This window comes from Anomalospiza imberbis, chromosome 3 (genome assembly GCF_031753505.1).
Source record: "Anomalospiza imberbis isolate Cuckoo-Finch-1a 21T00152 chromosome 3, ASM3175350v1, whole genome shotgun sequence".
Taxonomy (NCBI): Eukaryota; Metazoa; Chordata; class Aves; order Passeriformes; family Viduidae; genus Anomalospiza; species Anomalospiza imberbis.
In genome coordinates this window covers 18,451,220-18,470,566 of record NC_089683.1, presented here as the reverse complement: position 1 = coordinate 18,470,566, position 19,347 = coordinate 18,451,220, and the positions used below count along the sequence as shown (strand labels likewise).

Genomic DNA, 19,347 nt, shown 5'->3' with positions numbered 1-19,347 from the left:
AATATATGACTTTGTTCTTCATTAGGTGTAATAAATAATAAATACATTTTAAGTTCTACCTCTTTATTCCTCTTTCACTTACAAGTCAAGGACAAGTAAAAATATTTCACATACCCTTTAAGGCAGGAGAAAAAAAAAAATCATGCTCCCAGAGAGTGACAAGGCTAGATTGTTTCTACTTCTGAATGAGGTTTCCTATCAGTATGATTCAGGAGAAAACAACCCATAAACATTTACATATCCACACACACGGGAAAAAAACCTTCAGATCTAAGCATGATGGTGGATTTTATAGAAGTAGTTAAAAATATTGTCTTTGAAATTAAAAAAAAAAAATAAAACCAAAAAAAAAACAGCAACAACAAAACCAAATCAAATGTAGTAACTTCCCCATATAAGAGGATTTTTTGAGTTTTGATTAAGACTTCTGGTATATCAATTGAAGGCATCTCTTAATCAGAGTAGTAAAAGCCTCCAAGAATGATTACAACAGCACTCTTCTCAAACATACAGAGATGGCTTAAACTTTACGTTTGAACCTCGACCCCAGAGACAACCCATTGTTACCTGCTGAATGCACACACCCACTTCCCACACAGAATTCTTAGCACTCAGAAGAAATTATCCAAAAGCTTTACATATTACATTATTTTGCTAAGTTTTATCCCCTCAAAAAAAAAAAAAAAAAAAAAAAAAGAAAAAAAAAAAAAGAGAAGCAAACCAGCATCTCATTTTTATTTAAAAACATAGAGCAAGATTGCTGCCATCTGTGACTTTCAGGCAGTAGTATTAACTATCAAGTAGTTAAGTAAAAAATAAACAAGAGTCTCGATGTCTCAAAGAGTCTCGATGTCTCAATAATATAACAGGGGATGATAACAACTGGATACCATGGAAAGATTTTCACTGCATTTGAAAAAAGAAATTTATATTCCCCAAACTTCCTATATAAAAGGCAGATTCCTCTTAACAAAAATCAAAGATCAGCTGTGAAAAAGTGCCCTTCTATTTGAACGTACAACATCTTTTTTTCATACTGCAGTTATTATAACTCTTTGCAAATATGCAAAAGTAAAAGAAAACTCAGTATCTTTCCCAATATAAAGGAGAAAATTTCACCCTATTCCATTAGCTCATCCAGTGAGCTAGGAAATGGAAAATGTATGTAATTCCACTTCTCTTCAATGCCACATTTTATCATTTTTTTAAGCAACTTCAAAAAACAGCTATTAATAATGGACACATCTGATATTTCTTCAATCTCCCAGTTTCAACAATGTTCAAGTCTTGACAGAAGTGCTGGGCCCAGACACAAGGGATGGGCACAATACTCACAGCTGTTCCTGAAAGCATCATCTCATGTGACTTGTGGTTCAATGAGAAAATGAGTTGAGTCTTTTTAAAACAACAAAGAAATGCAATACATTAAGAGTTGTAATGGTTTCCATTGCTTCATTTGGCTGCATTACTACTTGAAACAAGTTGTCTGATGAACTCAGTATCCCTTATTACAGAACCCCACACGTGTGCTTTCAGTGCTATACATTGCCATTTAGAGTCAGTAATCACCATTTGAGAATGAGAACTTGATTTCTGTTAATGGATGATAATTCTAACGTAAGATGCATGAAGAACAACAGAGCTTAATATTAAGAAATCAGATAAACTAAATCTAGAACACAAATAATCTGGAATAGAAAACATTCATATCATTTATTAGGTCCAATAAAGGAAATTGGAAATCTCATAGAAAGGCTCTCAATCAAAATGCCCACAATAATTTCAATGGAAAAACCTACTTAACTTATCTTCTATCATTGGTTTTAAAAAATCACCTAAGATTTGTGAAAGAAATTCACATTTTAGCAGTTTTATTTCAATCCAAAAGAATGAGGAGAATTAAGCAATCCTGGAATCCTCTCCCTAGTACAGCCAGAATGCTGAACAGCAGGAACACACATCTCTACAACTGTTCACAGATGTACAAAGCCTGAAACTCACTCCTTAACTGTAATACTCTTGGACTGCTTTTCCATGCAAGAACAGACTAATATTGACTAGACGAAATAATAATTATTTCAATTGACACCTCAAATTTCTTGTCACAGAGAAAAATCACCCTCTTCCCCAAGTGATGCAAGTGGATTTTTCAAGCCTCATGACAGAAAATCTTCACACCTGTCTCACTCAGGAATTGAACAGAGATCCTTAATCTCAATAGTTGTGCATTTATGGTAACGTTAGACAAAGAGAATTCCTACTGAGGAAATATTTAGATAAAAAGCTGTAGCTCTCTATAGGCATTACCTGCATTTCACACATAAAAAATAAAATTATATACAAACTTCATCTGCAGTTTTAAGTAAAGCTTGATGGCAGCATATTTTGAAAGACATTTACTTGCACTATCAAAAGCAAACATCAATAAAACTTATGCATAAAGTAACAGGAATATATTTTATTTGCCATGTTTTGCATTCATCAGACAAGCATAAGGTTCATTTTGCTGCTTTTCTTAATATGAATGCAGAAGTTGACTTCTAACCAAGGTAACCCAAGGATATGACAAAAATGAGGTATGGGGTAAAAGGGCTGCATATTTTTTTTTAGAAATCTGTGTTGATAATTCCAACTGAGAGTGTCTGCGCATAGCTAGAGGTTCAAACTTTACACATTCAAAAATACCAAAGCACTTGTACAAGTTGAGTGTATTTTAAAAGGACTTACTTTTATTGTAGCAGGTTGCAAGTACACCTTTATCAGCAGGACTTGTACTAATGTGCCAAATTTCACCCACTTGATGAAGGAGAACATTTTTGTTTATAATGTTATTTTCATCATCAAAATCTATGATGTGAATCTGCAAATACAATGAAATAGAACATTAGGGTTTCAAATGTTTTCCTGTGGGTCTTAATTATACACAATGACTACATGGAACAATTTAATGGGATTTTTATAATCGATATCAACTTTAATTAACTGTTATACTAACAATTTACTATATCATTGATTTCATGCAGGATTAACTTTTCTAGGAAAACACAAGCAATTTCCCTGTTTGAGGAAATACCATGCTTATTCTCGATTTTCAACTTAAAGCTTGAAGGTGATTTTTCATTTTATGGCTAATAGTAAATAAGCCACATATCACAATTCAACACTTCTTATAGCAATAAATAAAAATAACAACATTACAATCCTTAGTCTAAATGTCTGCATCAATTCTGTATCCAAATCATATAATTCAAATCATCTACAAAGAAAGAAAGAGAGAAAGGACTCTTCTTTGAAGCAAGAACTTTACACTCAGTAAGAAACTTTGACAGTTCACTTTAGCAGTCACATATCACTACCAAGATACAAATCTATTCTTTTCATACTATATGGAAACAAAGTAACGAAAGATGGAGCAAAACAATAATATTTAAATATATAGATAATATTTTTAAAAGACAGAACTAAGTTTGCTTTTTATTATTTTCATTTGTGTTTGTTGCAGGTTTCTTTGCTATGTGGGTTATTCTTAATAGGTCTATCATTTTTCCCGCCCTTTTTTTAGTCAGCTGTTTTTCCATAGTTGCTGCAGAAATACAAAGAATTTAGGAAGATTTTAGACTGGCATAATGTACAAAAGGAACTTTACTCATGGTACTAATTCCCCTAAGCTCAACAGTGGACAAATAAATTTAGAAGACTCAAATTTTGAAGAACTGTATCCTCATTAAAAATTAATTTTCAAAGTTGCGTGAAGAATGAAGGGGGGAAAAAAAGGCCAAGAGTTATCATATCATCATGACTGAATCAAGTTAACTAAATTAACTACTGAATCATTGCAAAAATCTTAGCTATGAAGAAATACAGAAGGTTTTCTTAAAATACAGAAGCTGCAATATAGGTCTCAACTTCGTTTTAACACTATTATTTTTAAGGGGATGAGTTTACCCATTACCTTTTATTTTATTGCCCAAACAGTCATCAGAAACTCCTTCTTCAAACATAATCCTGTACCTCATCACCTATATTATTCTTCCATTTTGTCATCCCAGGCAGGGAACTGCCTCTGCAGTTGATTAGCAAGTTGTCTTTTGAGACTTCATTTGCTGCCTTGAACCTAGGAATCTATTCAAGAATCAGAACACTTTCCATGTACCCCAACAACTGCATATCCATCTTAGAGTGACAAAAAAGATCAGTTTATCCTCATACCTTGTTTTTGTTTGGAGTCTCTTTTGGCAACTCAGGCCAAGTTTCTCACCCAAGAAAGTGAACCATAAATATAAACCCCATTTACTACAGTCACACACATCTTTTCCCACACCAACCAGGTTGAAAATCACTCAGCACATAAGGGAGTGCTCTTTACCCCATCTGAAGCCCTTTGAAGGCACAGATAACCAATCTCTCTCTGCTGTTATGTTTCCAATCCAGCTGACAACATGGACAGTTGTAAACTGCTGGAACACACAGGTAGCTCATGAAAGGCCTACACTGAGATTTTTGGAAAATATGAAATTTAATTCTTATGCAGCAGTATTGCTTACATCTTGTGAGTTGACAAATTACATCTTTCACAGCTACTCCAATCAACACTACCTACCAGAATAAGTTGATCAGCATAACAAAAATAACTGCAGAAGTTCCCCCAGTGTTTTTTTGCTAAGCATCTTCCTATTGATTTGAATACATGATATATGGAATAGTCACTTCGCTAAATACTAAGGACAACAGAAATGTCATAGAAAGTATTCTAATACCAAATACTGTACACCACCACGTTCACCATTAAACCATGTCCTCAAGTGCCATATTCACACTTTTTTGAGCTCTTCCAGGGATGACGACTCCACCACTTCCCTGGGCAGCCCTTTCCAATGCTTTACAACCCTTTCCATGAAAACATTTTCCCTAATATCCAGCTTAAACTTCTCCTTGTGTAACTTAAGGCTATTTTTTCTCACCTGTCCTGTCTCCTGCCTGGCAGAAGAGACCGACCCCCACCTGGCACAACCTCCTTTCAGGAAGCTGTAGACAGTGATAAGACACCCACACCCCTCCTCCAGTCTCCTTTTCTCCAGAATAAACAGCCCCAGCTCCCTCAGCTGCTCCTCATAACCAGTTGTGCTCCAGACCCATCTCTATCACTCTTCTCTGGACCCACTCCAGCACCTCAAAGTCTTCATTGCAGTGAGGAACCCAGAACTGAACACAAGGTTTGAGGTGCTGAGTACAGAAGATGCAATGCACTATATAAATCATGAAAATAAATATTTTAAGTTCTAAGACACAAAACTGAAAATAACGTGAAGAGTTCTGAGAATGAGATGAGGAAAGAATAAATTACATACTTAGATATTTCCAATGCATACAATAAACACAAAGTTTAGCAACAATGAAAATACTGAGGACAAAAGTTCCAAAATTACACCATACAGAACACAGTGCTACTACTTAAGCCATTTGCAGCATGGACCAAATGCCAAGTACTATACACTATTAATATGTCAAATATTAACATAATGTAAAGTCTTATAAAAACTTTCTTTTCCTTTGAAATACTAGTATTAATAGGAAATTATTTTCACCTAAAATATATTCTCCTATGAATACCTAAAATTGCTTTATACAGCAATACACCTCAATGAGGCAAAAGTTATCAGGCGAGCTGTAAAATTATTGCTCTTTCATTTGCACTACACTTGCCCATGACCAGAAGGGAAGAAATAACCTGCAGATGATAAAACCTCTTGCTGTGCAGGACTTAGTAAAGTATTAAGTGTTGCAAGAAAGCTCATAAGTTTGGTCAGGTAACTAAAAAAGTTTTTAAGCAAATGTAGAGACCTAGTGCTGAATTAAGTTATAATGAGCTGAGCCTAGGGCACTTCTTGGGGATTGAGGAACTAGCTGAGAAGAAATTATGGCCTGAGGCACAGCTAAAGGCCAATAACCTCCAAACATATATGAATACACTAGAAATTGCCCTGCATTTCTATCATTAATGTTATTCACTGGAGAAAGAAAAGCACACATTAAAAGTTGAAACATATGCAAACATTTCCAAAATACATAGCATATATCCAATAAACTTACCAAAATCAGAAAATTTATATTATTAAAGATGTGTTGGCTATCAGCTGGTGAGAACTACTCTCCAACAATAATTTTGTATCAGGATTTAATTAGTTGAGCAAGTTGTAAAACCATCACAGAAATCACAGTTAAAAAAAAAAAAAACACCAAAAACATATTATACCAAATATATGAAAAGCAAGAGACAGCACAATCAAAAATATAATTGCATGCACTGAACTTTTAATTTTAACTAAGTGTGTCTGCTACTTCTTTTGTTACTATTTGCCCAAGTATTAGTTAAAATGTAAATAAACTGAATATTCCATCCCCCTTATGCCTTGGAATAACTTTTCTTGAGTCTCATCCAGTATTATCATTGAGTAATGAACTCAAAACCTCACTGGGAATGGACAGCTTATGTGTCCAAAGCTATGCTTCCAAGTGATTTTGGGCAGCCCATTACAGGCCATTTTCAAAAGAGTTGGTTACTCCATTCAATGCCAGGGACTACTGTGGTGGGTGACAGCCTTAGCTAACAGACCCACCCAGACACCTGCTCTCCCCAGGAAAGACGGGGAGAAACCAGGAAGCATAGGAATGAGATAGTTATGTGCCAATCTACAGACAGGGAGGTCACTTACTAAGTAATATTCTGGGCAAAACAGACTTGGGTGAATGAATTAGTTCATTGGCAGTTAAAATAAACAAGTACCTTCTCTCCCCTACTTTCCAGGCTGAACTTCAACCCAGACTCTGATCCTTTCAAATGGGGCAGAGGGATGTGGCCAGTAATGGTTATGGGTGTTTTCTCTCTGATGCTCTTTGCATCTCACTCTGCTCCTCTGCTTCCGCACAGGGCCTTCACGAGAAACTGACTCACCTGTGTCCTGAAGTGGATTCACTGGAACCAGCCATGTCTGGCACAGGCAACCCTTGGGCTCTTCTCAAAGGCCACCACTGCAGCTCTCCTGCTACCCAAGCCTTGTCACCTGCACTCAGTACAACCTGCTAACCCTTTCAGCCTCAAGAACTTGTTTCAGTGGGATCTCTACTGAAATTCAGTCACAAACATTAAATTTGCTGTATAATTACAACTCATACACTTAACCTCAGAAAAAACTGCCCAATAGAAACTGAACCATGAAAGTCACTCAAATTTTAGTTTGAATTGTTTGAATGATCAGAAAGGACACAGCTGATTTCCAGTAATAAATATTGAAAAATCCAGTTTATGAAGCATCACGTACACTGAACTATGCATGTATCAGGAGTCCCATTAGAAGCAATTAAGGCTTAAAGACTTTTGCTTTACTTTGCATTTCTTCAGGGGTTTAAAGATAGTTTCAGAGCATTTATAGATTCTAATTAACAAAAATATGGCAGCTTCTTTACTAAACCAATCTGATTTAGTCATACAATTTAGCGATATGATTTTCAGAAAATACACACAGCTTTCATTTACCTCCATTTCCTACCAATGTCTTTACATTCTACCCACAGAAGCCTTCAACGTGACTATCAATGCTCATACTCAATAGGGGGAGAAAGGAAGAGGGATGATATTGGAACAACGTTACAAAAAGTGGTAAAAATTACAAGTGACATTTGACAGAAAAATTACCTGATTATCATATCTAAGAGACTGTGTTCCAACCAAAAATCTTATTGCATCTGTTTCTGCTGTCTGAGGTGTTAAAGCTCGTGCCTAGGGAAGAAGAAAGCCATTAGAAAAGTACAATTGATAAAATACATTAATTTCAGCAAAAATCTTGAAACTTATATATCAATTGTCATTGTAAGCATTACATTCTTACAAATGGCAGACTTTCTTGGCCTTTATGCCCACTTTGCTTAATACATTTTTTGTGCAATTTCTCATACTTGTGAGGATTGAGGAATACACATGCTAAATACATTACCTGATCTCCATTATAACAGGGATAACATTAAATGCAGCATCTCTTCCAAACTAATTTTCCTTTATCATCTGAAAAAACTCCATAGAACAGTGGACAATTTTTAACTATTGTTAAAAATAGTACAATATCTAAGGAAAACACTGTTTTTACAAGAGTTTTCACACCACTCAGGTTGAGTATGCCGGTGTAGAAATTAATTTTTTTCTCATCATTAACCACCAAGTTTTGAAGCAAATTAAAAACCAAGCCTCCTTTTTTGTGCTGCAGCCCATTAGAGATAAGAATTGTCTGAATGATGGGAGAAGTAATTTGTTACTTTATCTTTAAAACTTTTGTCATACTGTTATTTCTTTGTTATATTATGTAATGGCATTGCTAGAGTCTCTGCCTTGCTTCTTCAACTTATACCAACCACAGTCTTGGAAGAAGCCAAACCAAGCAGTTAAGGGCCATGGGAGACACTGATAAATAAAGCACAGCTTGAACTAAAACAACAATCACTAGTTTGCACTAATCAGTAGTAGAGACTCTTAGATAATTTTGAGTAAATGGAAGGTAAACTAATACTCAAAGGCATTTTTAGCAACTATATATTGTGAGGAATATCTGCTGTTTCTCCATGCAAAAGGTACCTTAATAATATTGTTTCATATGATTTTTTTATCTAAAATTAAATCTCTGCAATTCACATCCTATTTGGCATAGCTCATATCTCTCTAGACACTAAAGCAAGTATTTCAAGCAAATACTGATGAAGGATTCAGGTGACTGCTGAATGGCCCTTCTTACTGCCATCCTGTTGTGCAGCTTGTTACCCTTGGATTCAGGAAGACTTGAATATCATTCTATTTGAAACTTATTTTCAAATTGATATTTAAAAGATGTCTAAAAGCTTGGAAGGGAATATCTGGAATATATTAGATCCCAATACCCAAATTTAGAGCAATTTAATTCTAGAAAAGCAACTTAAAGATATTTGACTTTTCTGAAATAAAGCAAAGCCATGCAAGCCATTGTCCAGCAATAGCAATAAGGAAAAACTAATTTTTTTGAATCATCTCTGGACTTGTATAGAGCAGATACTGCTTTCCTGGTATCTGAAATGTGTATTTTAAACAGTGTAATATTTTGTGTAAGATGGAGCATAAAAAGTTTAAAAATGCAACAAGCCCATAAGTAACAAGCTATTAGTCTATACCTACATTTATAATATCTATATAGTGGGGAAAAAAAGAACTAGAGAACATAATGTGTAGTTTGTGCTCAAAATACTCATGAAGATCAAAGATCAGTGTGAATCCATACCAATGTGCTTTACTTTCTTATTTATGCAGCACTCATCTACAACAAGTCCAGAGTGCTCCTGATTGACAGACACAACTTTAGTCCATCAATATTTTTGCAGAAAAGTTTTTGTCTTTAACAGAATTTACATTTGCAGATCTTTACAAGCAGTTCTTTTAATTTAAAATACTTGCTTTGAATTATTTTGAGAAAACACTAGAAATGAGCCAACAGCTATGTAACTCCTTCAATCAAAGAAGCTTCTGTTTTTATACATCAAAGAGAAGTAGAGACCTCCAGGATCTTTAATAAAATAAAGAAATAAAAGAGGTTTCCATCCCTTTCAAAGCTTTTCAAGTAGGTCTGGTCAGGCTGCTTCCAAAAATGCATAAAGTTGGACACAAAGTGCCCAAAATAAAATTATGTATATACGTAGTAACATTTATATCATCAGCTTCTCTAGCTCTTCCTTAAAATAATTTTCCATTTTTCAGAAAGAAAAAAAAAGGGCATGAGCAAAAAAATATTTAGACACATTTCACTAGAAGAAACATTATTATTCCCTGACAAAAAAAACCCTGCAACATCCATACATCAGACACAAAATTCAAACTCATCAAGCCTTCATAAATTCAGAAGACTCTGATTCATAATATCAATATCAGCACAATCGACTTCCATGTGTCTCCTGCACAAAAATGTGTGATTTTGCCTACTCTGAGTTACTTTGAGAGAAAAAGAAGTTCTTTCAACAGATGAAGACACCAAGTAATCCTTGTAATGAACAATACAGCTGAATCTGGAGTGCTGTCAAGATCAAGGAAAGTGCCTTAACTCTGTCATCTTGCCAGAGCAGGTTGCAAATAGAACCTCTCATAAAGCATCCTGCCTTATGACCACAGCTCATAGATAGAAAATAAGCAAAAAAGTGCAGTAAAATGAATATTAATTAATCTTAAACCAGCGGAAATTATTGTTTTTATAAGTCTGCACCCACAGAACACAGAACTGTATATAGTCCAAAAAGAGTTTACTACCAGGCTTATGTGGAAAGGGACTTTCCACAAGGGCACATAGTGATGGGACAAGGGAGAATGGCCTTAAGTTGAAGGAAGGCAGGTTTAGATTGGATACTAAAAAAAAAAAAAAAAATCATTACTGTGAGAATGCTAAGGCACTGAACAGGTTGCTCAGAGAGGCTGTGGACTCCCCATCCCTGGAGTTCAAGACCCAGCTGGATGGAGCTCTTAATAACCTGGTCTGGTGAAAGGTGTCCCTGCCCATGGCCGAGAGAGGTTGGAACTGGAGGATCTTCAAGGTCTGTTCCAACCCAAACCATTTTAGGATTCTACCCAAGGTATTAAAGTTTTACTTACTAAAAAAACTGGCATAATGCTTAGAAAATAACCAGAATACACATCTGAAAGACACAAGCAGCAAGTTAACAAGTAATCCTTACACATGCTCTCAACATCCCACCTGATAGTGCTAGACAATGCAACAATCTATGCAATTACATAATCTCATTTTTAAAAAAGGCCTAACTCTAGGAAAAAAAATATTAGCAAGCAAAGTTTGAAACATTGTGAACCACAAAGAATTTTTGGCTACACGTCCAAATTTCAGATTTATCAATAGTCCTATGAGGAAATGCTCATAGTTTAAAGCAAGAGTTTTACAAAACAGGACAACAACTGAACTGCAAATCTACTACAGTAAATACACATGTAAAGAACATTTAAAACCTAGAACAAAAGCATGACAGACAGCTGCATCAAGATAAAATAAAAGAAACAACAATCATTGTAGCAGAACACAGGTAAGACTAACTGGAGACTGGGCATCATGTCTATGCCTACACTATGCTCGGTGTGATGATGGGCACAGATCACCTTCTACTTTGCCCTTGACAATTTAGGCCAACTGCAGAAAAATAAAAACCTTGGATAAAAAGAAATAGAATGGAGTCTATTGTACTTGACAACACCAAGAGATGATCCAGAAGAACACAATGACAAAACTCAAAAGGGGTAAAGAAGGTTGGTTTAAACTAAGTGCATTATGGAACTGCAATGCACTGATTCTCTACACTTTGTTCTTAATTTCTTCTGAAAAACTTTCACTCCTCAACACCTTTTGAAATGCCAGCCAAATGCACAAAGTTGTGGTTTGGTTTCTTGTTTGCTTGTTTTGTTAATTTGACTATTACTATTTAAGGCATTAATAGACAAACAAAAAAGTACTTGCTCAACACATGTTGTGCTGATGCATTGCATTGGTTTGGTATTAACAAACAAGAAAACAAACAGACCTCAACATTTGAATATTTCTATTACATCAATACAAACAAAAAATATTCTTCAAACCAGGCATCATTTGAAATTCATACAATCAATCTGTACTACCAAATCGTGAACTTACAATGCAAAATGTAAGGATGCAGTATTTGGCTTGCAATCCCTAAATCTGAATTTAAAGTTATTTGACCATCCTCTTATGCTGAAAACCAGGACTAGTGTACTGCTGCTTGGGGTGAGGAGCTGGATTTGCTGATGCCTCATTCTGGAGGCAGAATTCTCTGCTCCCCTAGACAAGCCCCAGTCTGCTAATGTCATGGATGTTATTTTTGCCTTCTGGCACAATTTCAATTTTCAAGTACACTTTGATTTTTACTTAGGTAAGACAGCCTTGTTTCTCCCACCACAGTAGGAGGCTCTCTCAGTGACTCTAATAAGCTGCAGTGACTATCAGTGAAAAGGTTGGCAGCACACATGCCCAGGTTACTTTCAGTGCTCTCAGACAGCTGTTTTCCTCAAGTCTTTCACAGCACAAGAATTCCTACTACCAACGTATTTAGCGCATTGACCCTATTCCAAAGCTTGACAGATTCTGTAAACCCTCGCAGCGACAAATGCAATCCGCACACCAAGACCTGCACAGTACAGTCGTCCTCAGAAAACTCGTTCATTTCTCATGAAGGTAACAATCATCATGTAAAAGTTCCTTCAAGTTCACCTAACTGTATCTTTATATTGTCATTTTTCTGTACCACACCCAACACCAGGAAGATCCTACTAGTTGCTTAAGGGTCCTAAAAATACTTTCCAACTGTTTCACTTCATGGATTATGAAGATCCTTGGGGGATTAGTTAAGAGAGCTTTGCCACTTTGCTGCTTTTGTTCCTCTAGTAACACTTTAAACCACAAAGGTTTAAAATATACAGGATTGGCACTCATGAGGCAAGTAATCTTAGAGAATAAAGAGAACTGACACAAAAGCTAGGAATTTTAGTAATACATTATTAGGCAGTTTTTTAAACTGATTCAATTTTCAAAGTAAGTCTTCCAAAGACATTGCTAAAGCTGGACCAAAAGTATTAAGCACATCCTGCTTAGGCTGCTCTCTCGGAACCCACAGGAGACCACAAAAGCTTCCCCCAGAGAAGAGAACACCGCCCATAGGAGGTATAAGCTCTGCACTCCCATACTGGGAACAGAGCCGAGCCTGAAAGCCAGCACAGCTTTCCCTAAGGACCTCACAAGCAACACATATTTTCCAAGGAAGACCCCTTTTACCACTTCTAGTAAATCTACACCTGGCTTTTACTCCATCACAGGTAAGTCAGCTGAGCTAGTCTCAATACATTCTGATGACAGTAGGTGTACACACATTGGTCACAGGTCTTCCACAATGTATTTCAGTTGGTATTTTGCTTTGAGTTTCTTACTCTAAGAAAACACATTTGGCTTTAGGGAAATTAGGTTTCATCTTATTCTTGCAAGCAGGCAAGTCCTAAAAAATCAAGTGTCTGTTCAGATTCATAAACCTGTTAACAACTAACAGACAACACAAAATGGGCCAAGTATCACTTACTCAAGAAGCACAATGACCACAGTGCAGAACACTAACTCTATCAAAGCATCAGCACACTTTTTTCAAGCCTGCTTCAGCCAGACCCTATCTCAGGGTGCTGCTGGAGCTGCCCATGGGTAGCACATGCCTATGGCCCTGTGCTCAGCCAGGCAGATTTCTGTGGTCCTTGCCTCCTGCTCATTGTCCTTTTTCCTCACATGTCTATTTACTTTTGACATGCAACATAACAGTAGGAGTATCCAGTATGCTGAAATTTAGCTCAGTGTTGTGGCATCCCCAAAACCCATTAAATGTGCCAAACACACGCTCCAAAATGATCACTCTCTGGCATAAGTCATGTTCCTCTTCCCTCATCTCATAATGCTGGCTGGCTTCTGCATGCTTTTAAACAAGCAAGATGTAGGCTTGAGCCAAATGCCTATCCCAGAAAACACCTCTTCCCACTGCTCATTTCCAGGGGTATGTTATCCAGTCAATCTTGAAGTAAGGCAAACATGGTATTTTGAGACATTCAGTGGTGCTTTCACACCAGTTCAAAACATCACTGTTTAAACCCTCAAGAAAAAACATGGGGGAAATTGTGACTCCCTGAAAACAAAAGTCAATTCAACATGGGGTAGACATACCATGTTTTTCAGGTTAAAGAATAAAGCCCAGGTCAACTCTACATGGGACAAGAGCAACATAATTTCACTGACAAAATACAGCACTCAGCAATATTCCTGGGACCTCATTCATCACATTCTTATAATTGAGGATATTGATTATTTCTACCAAGATTCCTTTTAGAAGAACCACCATGGTATTGAAATGTTCTGCAGCTGCTTCTGTTGCTTTGTATTCATCATCATGAGCCACAGTCACATCACTCAGTACCTCAATTCAAGGAGTATCTCACATTTTCATTCACCACTCACTGTAATCTTCTCATTTTCACTGCAGTCGGACAAGCAGAGCAACTATAGTGAGACTGTCTTTTTAAAAGTCACAAAAAGTGTCACTCACACATAATTTGCATGTCTGTACAATGTTCATATTACTTACAGACACACCCAAGAGATTAAAAAAGAGAAAAATGTATTTGTTCATTATTGTAAGTTACCTTATATATGTCAATACATCAGAACACATTCTGTACATAGAAATGAACAGAAACCATGCAGAAATAATGTTAAGTTAGTTGGTGGGTAGCATCTAAGAGTAATCAGCTTTATGTTCCTATGAACATGGTCACATTAGATCAGATGAAAAGCACATTTACACAACTATACTTTCTCCGGTGGCCAAAGATGGACTTTTACTGACTGCTGGAGCCCAAATGTAAGAAGCAAAGACAAAATTTTTAAAACTGGGCTGAAAAATTAGTCTGAAGAGACACTTTCAGACAAAAAGCAGTAATTGTGATGATACAGCTGACCATTATTATCTAGCAACACAGAAGAAATGATGATTTAAAAAAAAAAAAAACATCTTTCTCATTAGACTTTGAGATGGAAGTTGGAAAAAACAGGTCAGTTTTAGGTTACAGTTTCTATATTAGTGTCTCCATTTTCAAAAAGCACAGAGATGCAATTTGTTTTAAAGACACACTGGGAGTTAATGGAGATCAGCAACAGAGCCTTCATCTCTATGCTCCCCTTCTGACTTACACATAAATCATCTCATCTTTCCTCACCGTCTCCCTAAGTGATCTGTATTAACAGTAATTTCCTTTTATTATAGCCATTTTATTAATCCTTTTGCCTTACCCTCCTGCCAGACAACTCCAAAAAGTTACATACTTCACAGGAGACAAGAAGCGTGTAGCATGGTATGGGAGGGAGGATACACAGGTCCATGGAGGTCCCAGACAACACACACTAGCTTGCCCAAATTCCTGGAAGATGGACTATATGTGACTTACTAGAAATGAGCTATGATTTTTTTTTAAGTACAGGATATATATTCTCTTCTGCAAAAGAGATTTAAGTATAAGTTTCAATAATTTTGAAGTACAAGTTACAGCCATCTCAAGCCAATCACAAAATTCAATCATACAAAACAACATACTATCAGACTTCATCAGATTTCAGTAGATTTAACATTTAGTGCAGGTGAACATTACATAGCAGCTTCTATACAAGAGGAAAACCAAACAAATACAAAATTTGCTAATGAAATCTATTGGTATAGTCAGGACTACAGAGCACACTACTCAGTACGCAGAACATTTGGTACAAAGAACCTGTGTACGTTACTTCTCACGAACACTTCAGCAAAGGTGCCAAGAGAAAAAAAAAAAAACATGTACATGTAGATATTTCTATTACTACATTTACTGTAGAATTAATTGCTTTGTCAGGAGGTGCTGGTTTTCTTCTCAGGTATTACTGCTATAATGGCTAGTGATGGTAAGCCAGCCGCAACACAGCTAAGTAAAGCCCTTAGGCGGAGGAGGAATGAATTAGGGTTCCTCTCACTCTGCTTTCCCAGAATTTACAGAAACCTCATTAAACTCAACACCTGTGTTCCTCTAAGAAGAGGATCAATAAGTTTCTGAGTTAGACAGTTCCATTTCCTTACAGCCATAAAATACCGAAGTGATGGACAGATTTGTCGCATGGGACAAATGCGCACACATGGATCTCACAGGGAGATCCCACGAAGTTCACGCAGATTTATGGTGGGGCATAACCCAACTAAAATTTGTAACTTACTGGAAAGAGTTTCGTGTTCTCTCCTCAAAAAAGCAATTTTAAATCTTTTTTTTTTTTTTTCTGACAAGGCAGAATCACGGATTTGCAGTACTTTGGTAGCACTCCAGCGCCAGACAAAGCATTTTCCAGCGGCGGAGCAGGGAGCGGTGCCCGGGCAGGAGCCCCCCAGGCACCGCGGGAAGGAGAAGGAGAAGGAGCCGGGCCGGGCCCTGCCCGCCTGCAAGCAGCGCGCTTTGGAGCGGCAACGACGCCCGGCCGCTGTCCAGCCGCCCTTAAATACCCCAGCGCGGCTGCCAAAAGCCACCACAACCCGGCGGTGCCCGTGGTGCCCCGGTCCCGGCTCCGGGGAGGAGGGAGGACGCCGGTCCCTCCCGGGCGGGCTCTGCTCTGCCCCACTACACACACCCGACGCCGCGGCCAGCGTCTTCTCGAAGGCAGGACCGGCACCTGCCAACCTTCCCTAAGCCTCCGCTCTCGCTCACCTGGAACTCAAGCCCGTAAATCACCGGCGCGTCGTCCTCCATCGCGACCCCCCCAGCCCAGCCAGGCAGCCACCGTCGCGTCCGATGCTTTCTGACCCTCGGCGCGGCCCGTCGCCGGTCGCTTCCGGGAGCTGCGCGCGCGCAGCCCCGCCCGGCCCGGCCCGAGCGCAGGCGCAGTGCGGGGGGAGCGGCGCCGGACGCGGCGGCGGCGCGGAGGTGACGGGACGGGACGGGAGAGAACGGGACGGAATGGAATGGAATGGAATGGAATGGAATGGAATGGAATGGAATGGAATGGAATGGAATGGAATGGAATGGAGCGGAGCGGTTGCGCGGCCTGAGGGGCGTCCGGGTGGGCGGGTGCTCTGTGGGGCTGTGGCAGGAGGAGGCCGTGAGGGAGGCCGGGCTCACCCCCGCCGCGGGGTGCCCGGCCCGGGGCTGCGGGCACTCGCAAGCGGCGCTGCCGCCGCCGAGCGCTCCTCCAGCTTAGCCGGCCCGCGCTCGGCAGCTGCGCTGGTGATCGCCCTGAGCCCACGCTTCACTTTGCTGGAAGCGGGACCTAGCGGGTCTTTGCGAGCAGGAGAGCAAATGTTGAGTCACTGGAACAGGTTGGCCGGGGAAGCTGGGGAGGTCCCAAACCTGGAGGAGTTTAAGGCCAGGTTGCATGGGGCTCTGAGCAACCTGGTCTAGTGGAAGGTGTTCCTGCCCGTGGTAGGGGGTTTGGAATCAGATGATCTTGGAAGGTCTCCTTCCGAACCAAACCGTTCTCCGATACTACTCTGTGATACTGTCTCAATTGTGTTTAGTGGGAGGCATTTGGTCTTCAATCTCAATAGTTATACGACTTGTAGAAAAGATAAAGTATTTTCAGAATTGATTCTGTGATTAGACGTCAAATGACAAATGTCAAAGGGGAGATGTGAAATAGTGAAATTCCTATTTTTTAAAGCAAGAATTTCACTCTTTGTATGGTACTTAGGAATTTTGCTGTGACACCTGAGCAATATACAAGTAATAAAACTAATTCTTGTTTGGTGGGGGCTTTTCCTTTTTCAGTTACTATGGAGAATAATGAAAGCAATGCTAAGGATGCAAGGAGCACCTCAGGTGAAGATGACAGCAGAGACATAGTTCAGCAGAAAACTCAGGAAGAAATTCTCTTTCATGAAGAAACCATTGATCTTGGTGGAGATGAATTTGAGTCTGAAGGGAATGAAACTGTATCAGAGGATTCAAATAATTTTGTAGATAAACTTAATGAACAAATGATGGAGAGTGTCATTATTTCGGATTCCCCAAACAATAGTGAAGATGACACAGGTGAACTTGGTTGTCTTCAGGAGATAGTAGACCAAATGGAAGCTAAAGCTAATCAGAAAACACAAACAGAAGTGGATAACGAAGAGTTTTTAAGTAATGAGAGTGAAACAGAACATGAAGAAACTCCTAAAGACATTTCTGAGATTGGAACAGATGATCAGGCGTCTTTAAAGGAAGACTCAATTCAGGAAGCAGTGAAGGAGGAACCAAAGTTGGGAAACAAAGTTCCTGTTGAAACAAAACCAAATAATGTTGACGAGAGCACACCTGAGGACCGGATGTTGTCACCCAGTACTACCAAGCCGTCTTCTGAGGCTGAGCCCATTCCTGTGTGCACCATCTTCAGCCAAGCAAACAATGCTAGTTCCCAGCCACAGTTGTTCCTGCCTGATGGTTTTGAGTCTCAGATGGTGAAATCTCCCAGTTTTAGTAGTATAATAGAGACTCCAGTGAAGTATAATCCACAGGTGGTTCAACCAAGTCCTAGTCTAAGCAAGTTCTTTGGTGACACTGTTAACACTAATACTTTAGCCTCTGATTTTTTTGATTCATTTACAACATCTAATTTTATTTCTGTTAGTAATCCCAGTGCAAGCTCTTCAGTTCCAGAACAAATGTCCTCTCTTTCTAATGGTGGAGATGGTTCTTCATCTAACCCTACTTTCCCTGTGCAAAATGGGAGACCTGAAGCAGGTGGTACCTCAACATCTCTAGAAATAACTCAATCCCCCAAGCCATTCTCACAAATCCAAGCTGTTTTTGCTGGGAGTGATGACCCGTTTGCCACAGCTTTAAATATGAGTGAACTAGATAGAAGAAATGATGCTTGGATTCCTAGTGAGGAGACAAGAAATGTTCTCATTTCAGTTGCCACACAACAATACAGCGCCGTGTTCATAGACAAGGAGAATCTCACCATGCCTGGATTAAAATTTGATAATATCCAGGTAAGAGTCTATTACTGTATCTTCCTCTGTGATTATATTTTAGAAATAGTGTAGAAGATCTGTCCTATAGTCTGTATGTCACGGTACTTCATATTGTTGCTGATGGTCACCTTGTGTGTATTACTTCAATTCTAATTAGAAAATGCAGTGTCACTGCTGCCTTGTACAGGGAGAGGCTAAAACCAGATCTCATTTATTCATAGTGACATTTGTTTGCTGCACTGAAAAACAGTGTTGACAGTTTCCGTAGAAGCCAAAGCTGTTTGTATTTTTAAGTACTTTATTTCTGGTCCTCTGGGTTAGGAAGATAATACTCACATTTGGCATATATACACACCTCTGAGCTGTGCTACAGAGTCTAAGCAGACAGCTTTGTTTGTGGAATTCCCTGTTGTAATTGAGTGGGAAATAATTTCACTCATGTTCACAGTGGTCTTAATAATGTTAACACTGACTGAAAGGGCATCATTTCTATCTTCCCTAAGCAATGGAAAGGTATAACCTCTAAGAAAGATTGAGTGCTGCAGCAAGCTGCTAGGAAGGGATAACCCCAAAATTAAAAGAAAAAGACTAGAGAAGATCACAAAGCAAACAACATAGTAGTGAAAGTAATTGTCTTCTATCAATTTCTAACAGGTGAGAAGGCATAAAGCATATTTTTCAGAATTTGGGAAATTTTACTCACATGTATTCAGGATTTCTCATGAAGTAGTTTTATCCTGGCTGCTCAGCCAGGCTAACCATCATGATGTT

General features: G+C 38.5%; 2 protein-coding genes across 4 annotated transcripts in view; one reads left to right on the top strand and one right to left on the bottom strand.

The window, feature by feature from the left end:
* EIPR1 (EARP complex and GARP complex interacting protein 1) overlaps positions 1-16,481 on the bottom strand; it is a 75,603-nt gene extending 59,122 nt beyond the window's left edge. The window contains exons 1-3 of one of the 3 annotated variants that reach the window (XM_068183531.1): positions 16,328-16,481; positions 7,694-7,777; positions 2,728-2,860 (exon numbers count right to left, since the gene is read on the bottom strand). In XM_068183531.1, coding sequence (XP_068039632.1) covers positions 2,728-2,860; positions 7,694-7,777; positions 16,328-16,369 — 259 coding nt within the window. In that variant the 5' untranslated portion in view covers positions 16,370-16,481. Of the gene's footprint in view, positions 1-2,727; positions 2,861-3,952; positions 4,115-6,713; positions 6,736-7,693; positions 7,778-16,327 lie in introns of those variants that run through there. The other 2 variants (XM_068183533.1, XM_068183532.1) reach the window with 2 other exon arrangements.
* The window catches only part of TRAPPC12 (trafficking protein particle complex subunit 12), a 52,783-nt gene continuing 49,909 nt past the window's right edge, over positions 16,474-19,347 (top strand). Inside the window, exons 1-2 of the mRNA XM_068183530.1 lie at positions 16,474-16,543; positions 17,384-18,594. Coding sequence (XP_068039631.1) covers positions 17,389-18,594 — 1,206 coding nt within the window. The 5' untranslated portion in view covers positions 16,474-16,543; positions 17,384-17,388. The remainder of the gene's footprint in view (positions 16,544-17,383; positions 18,595-19,347) is intronic.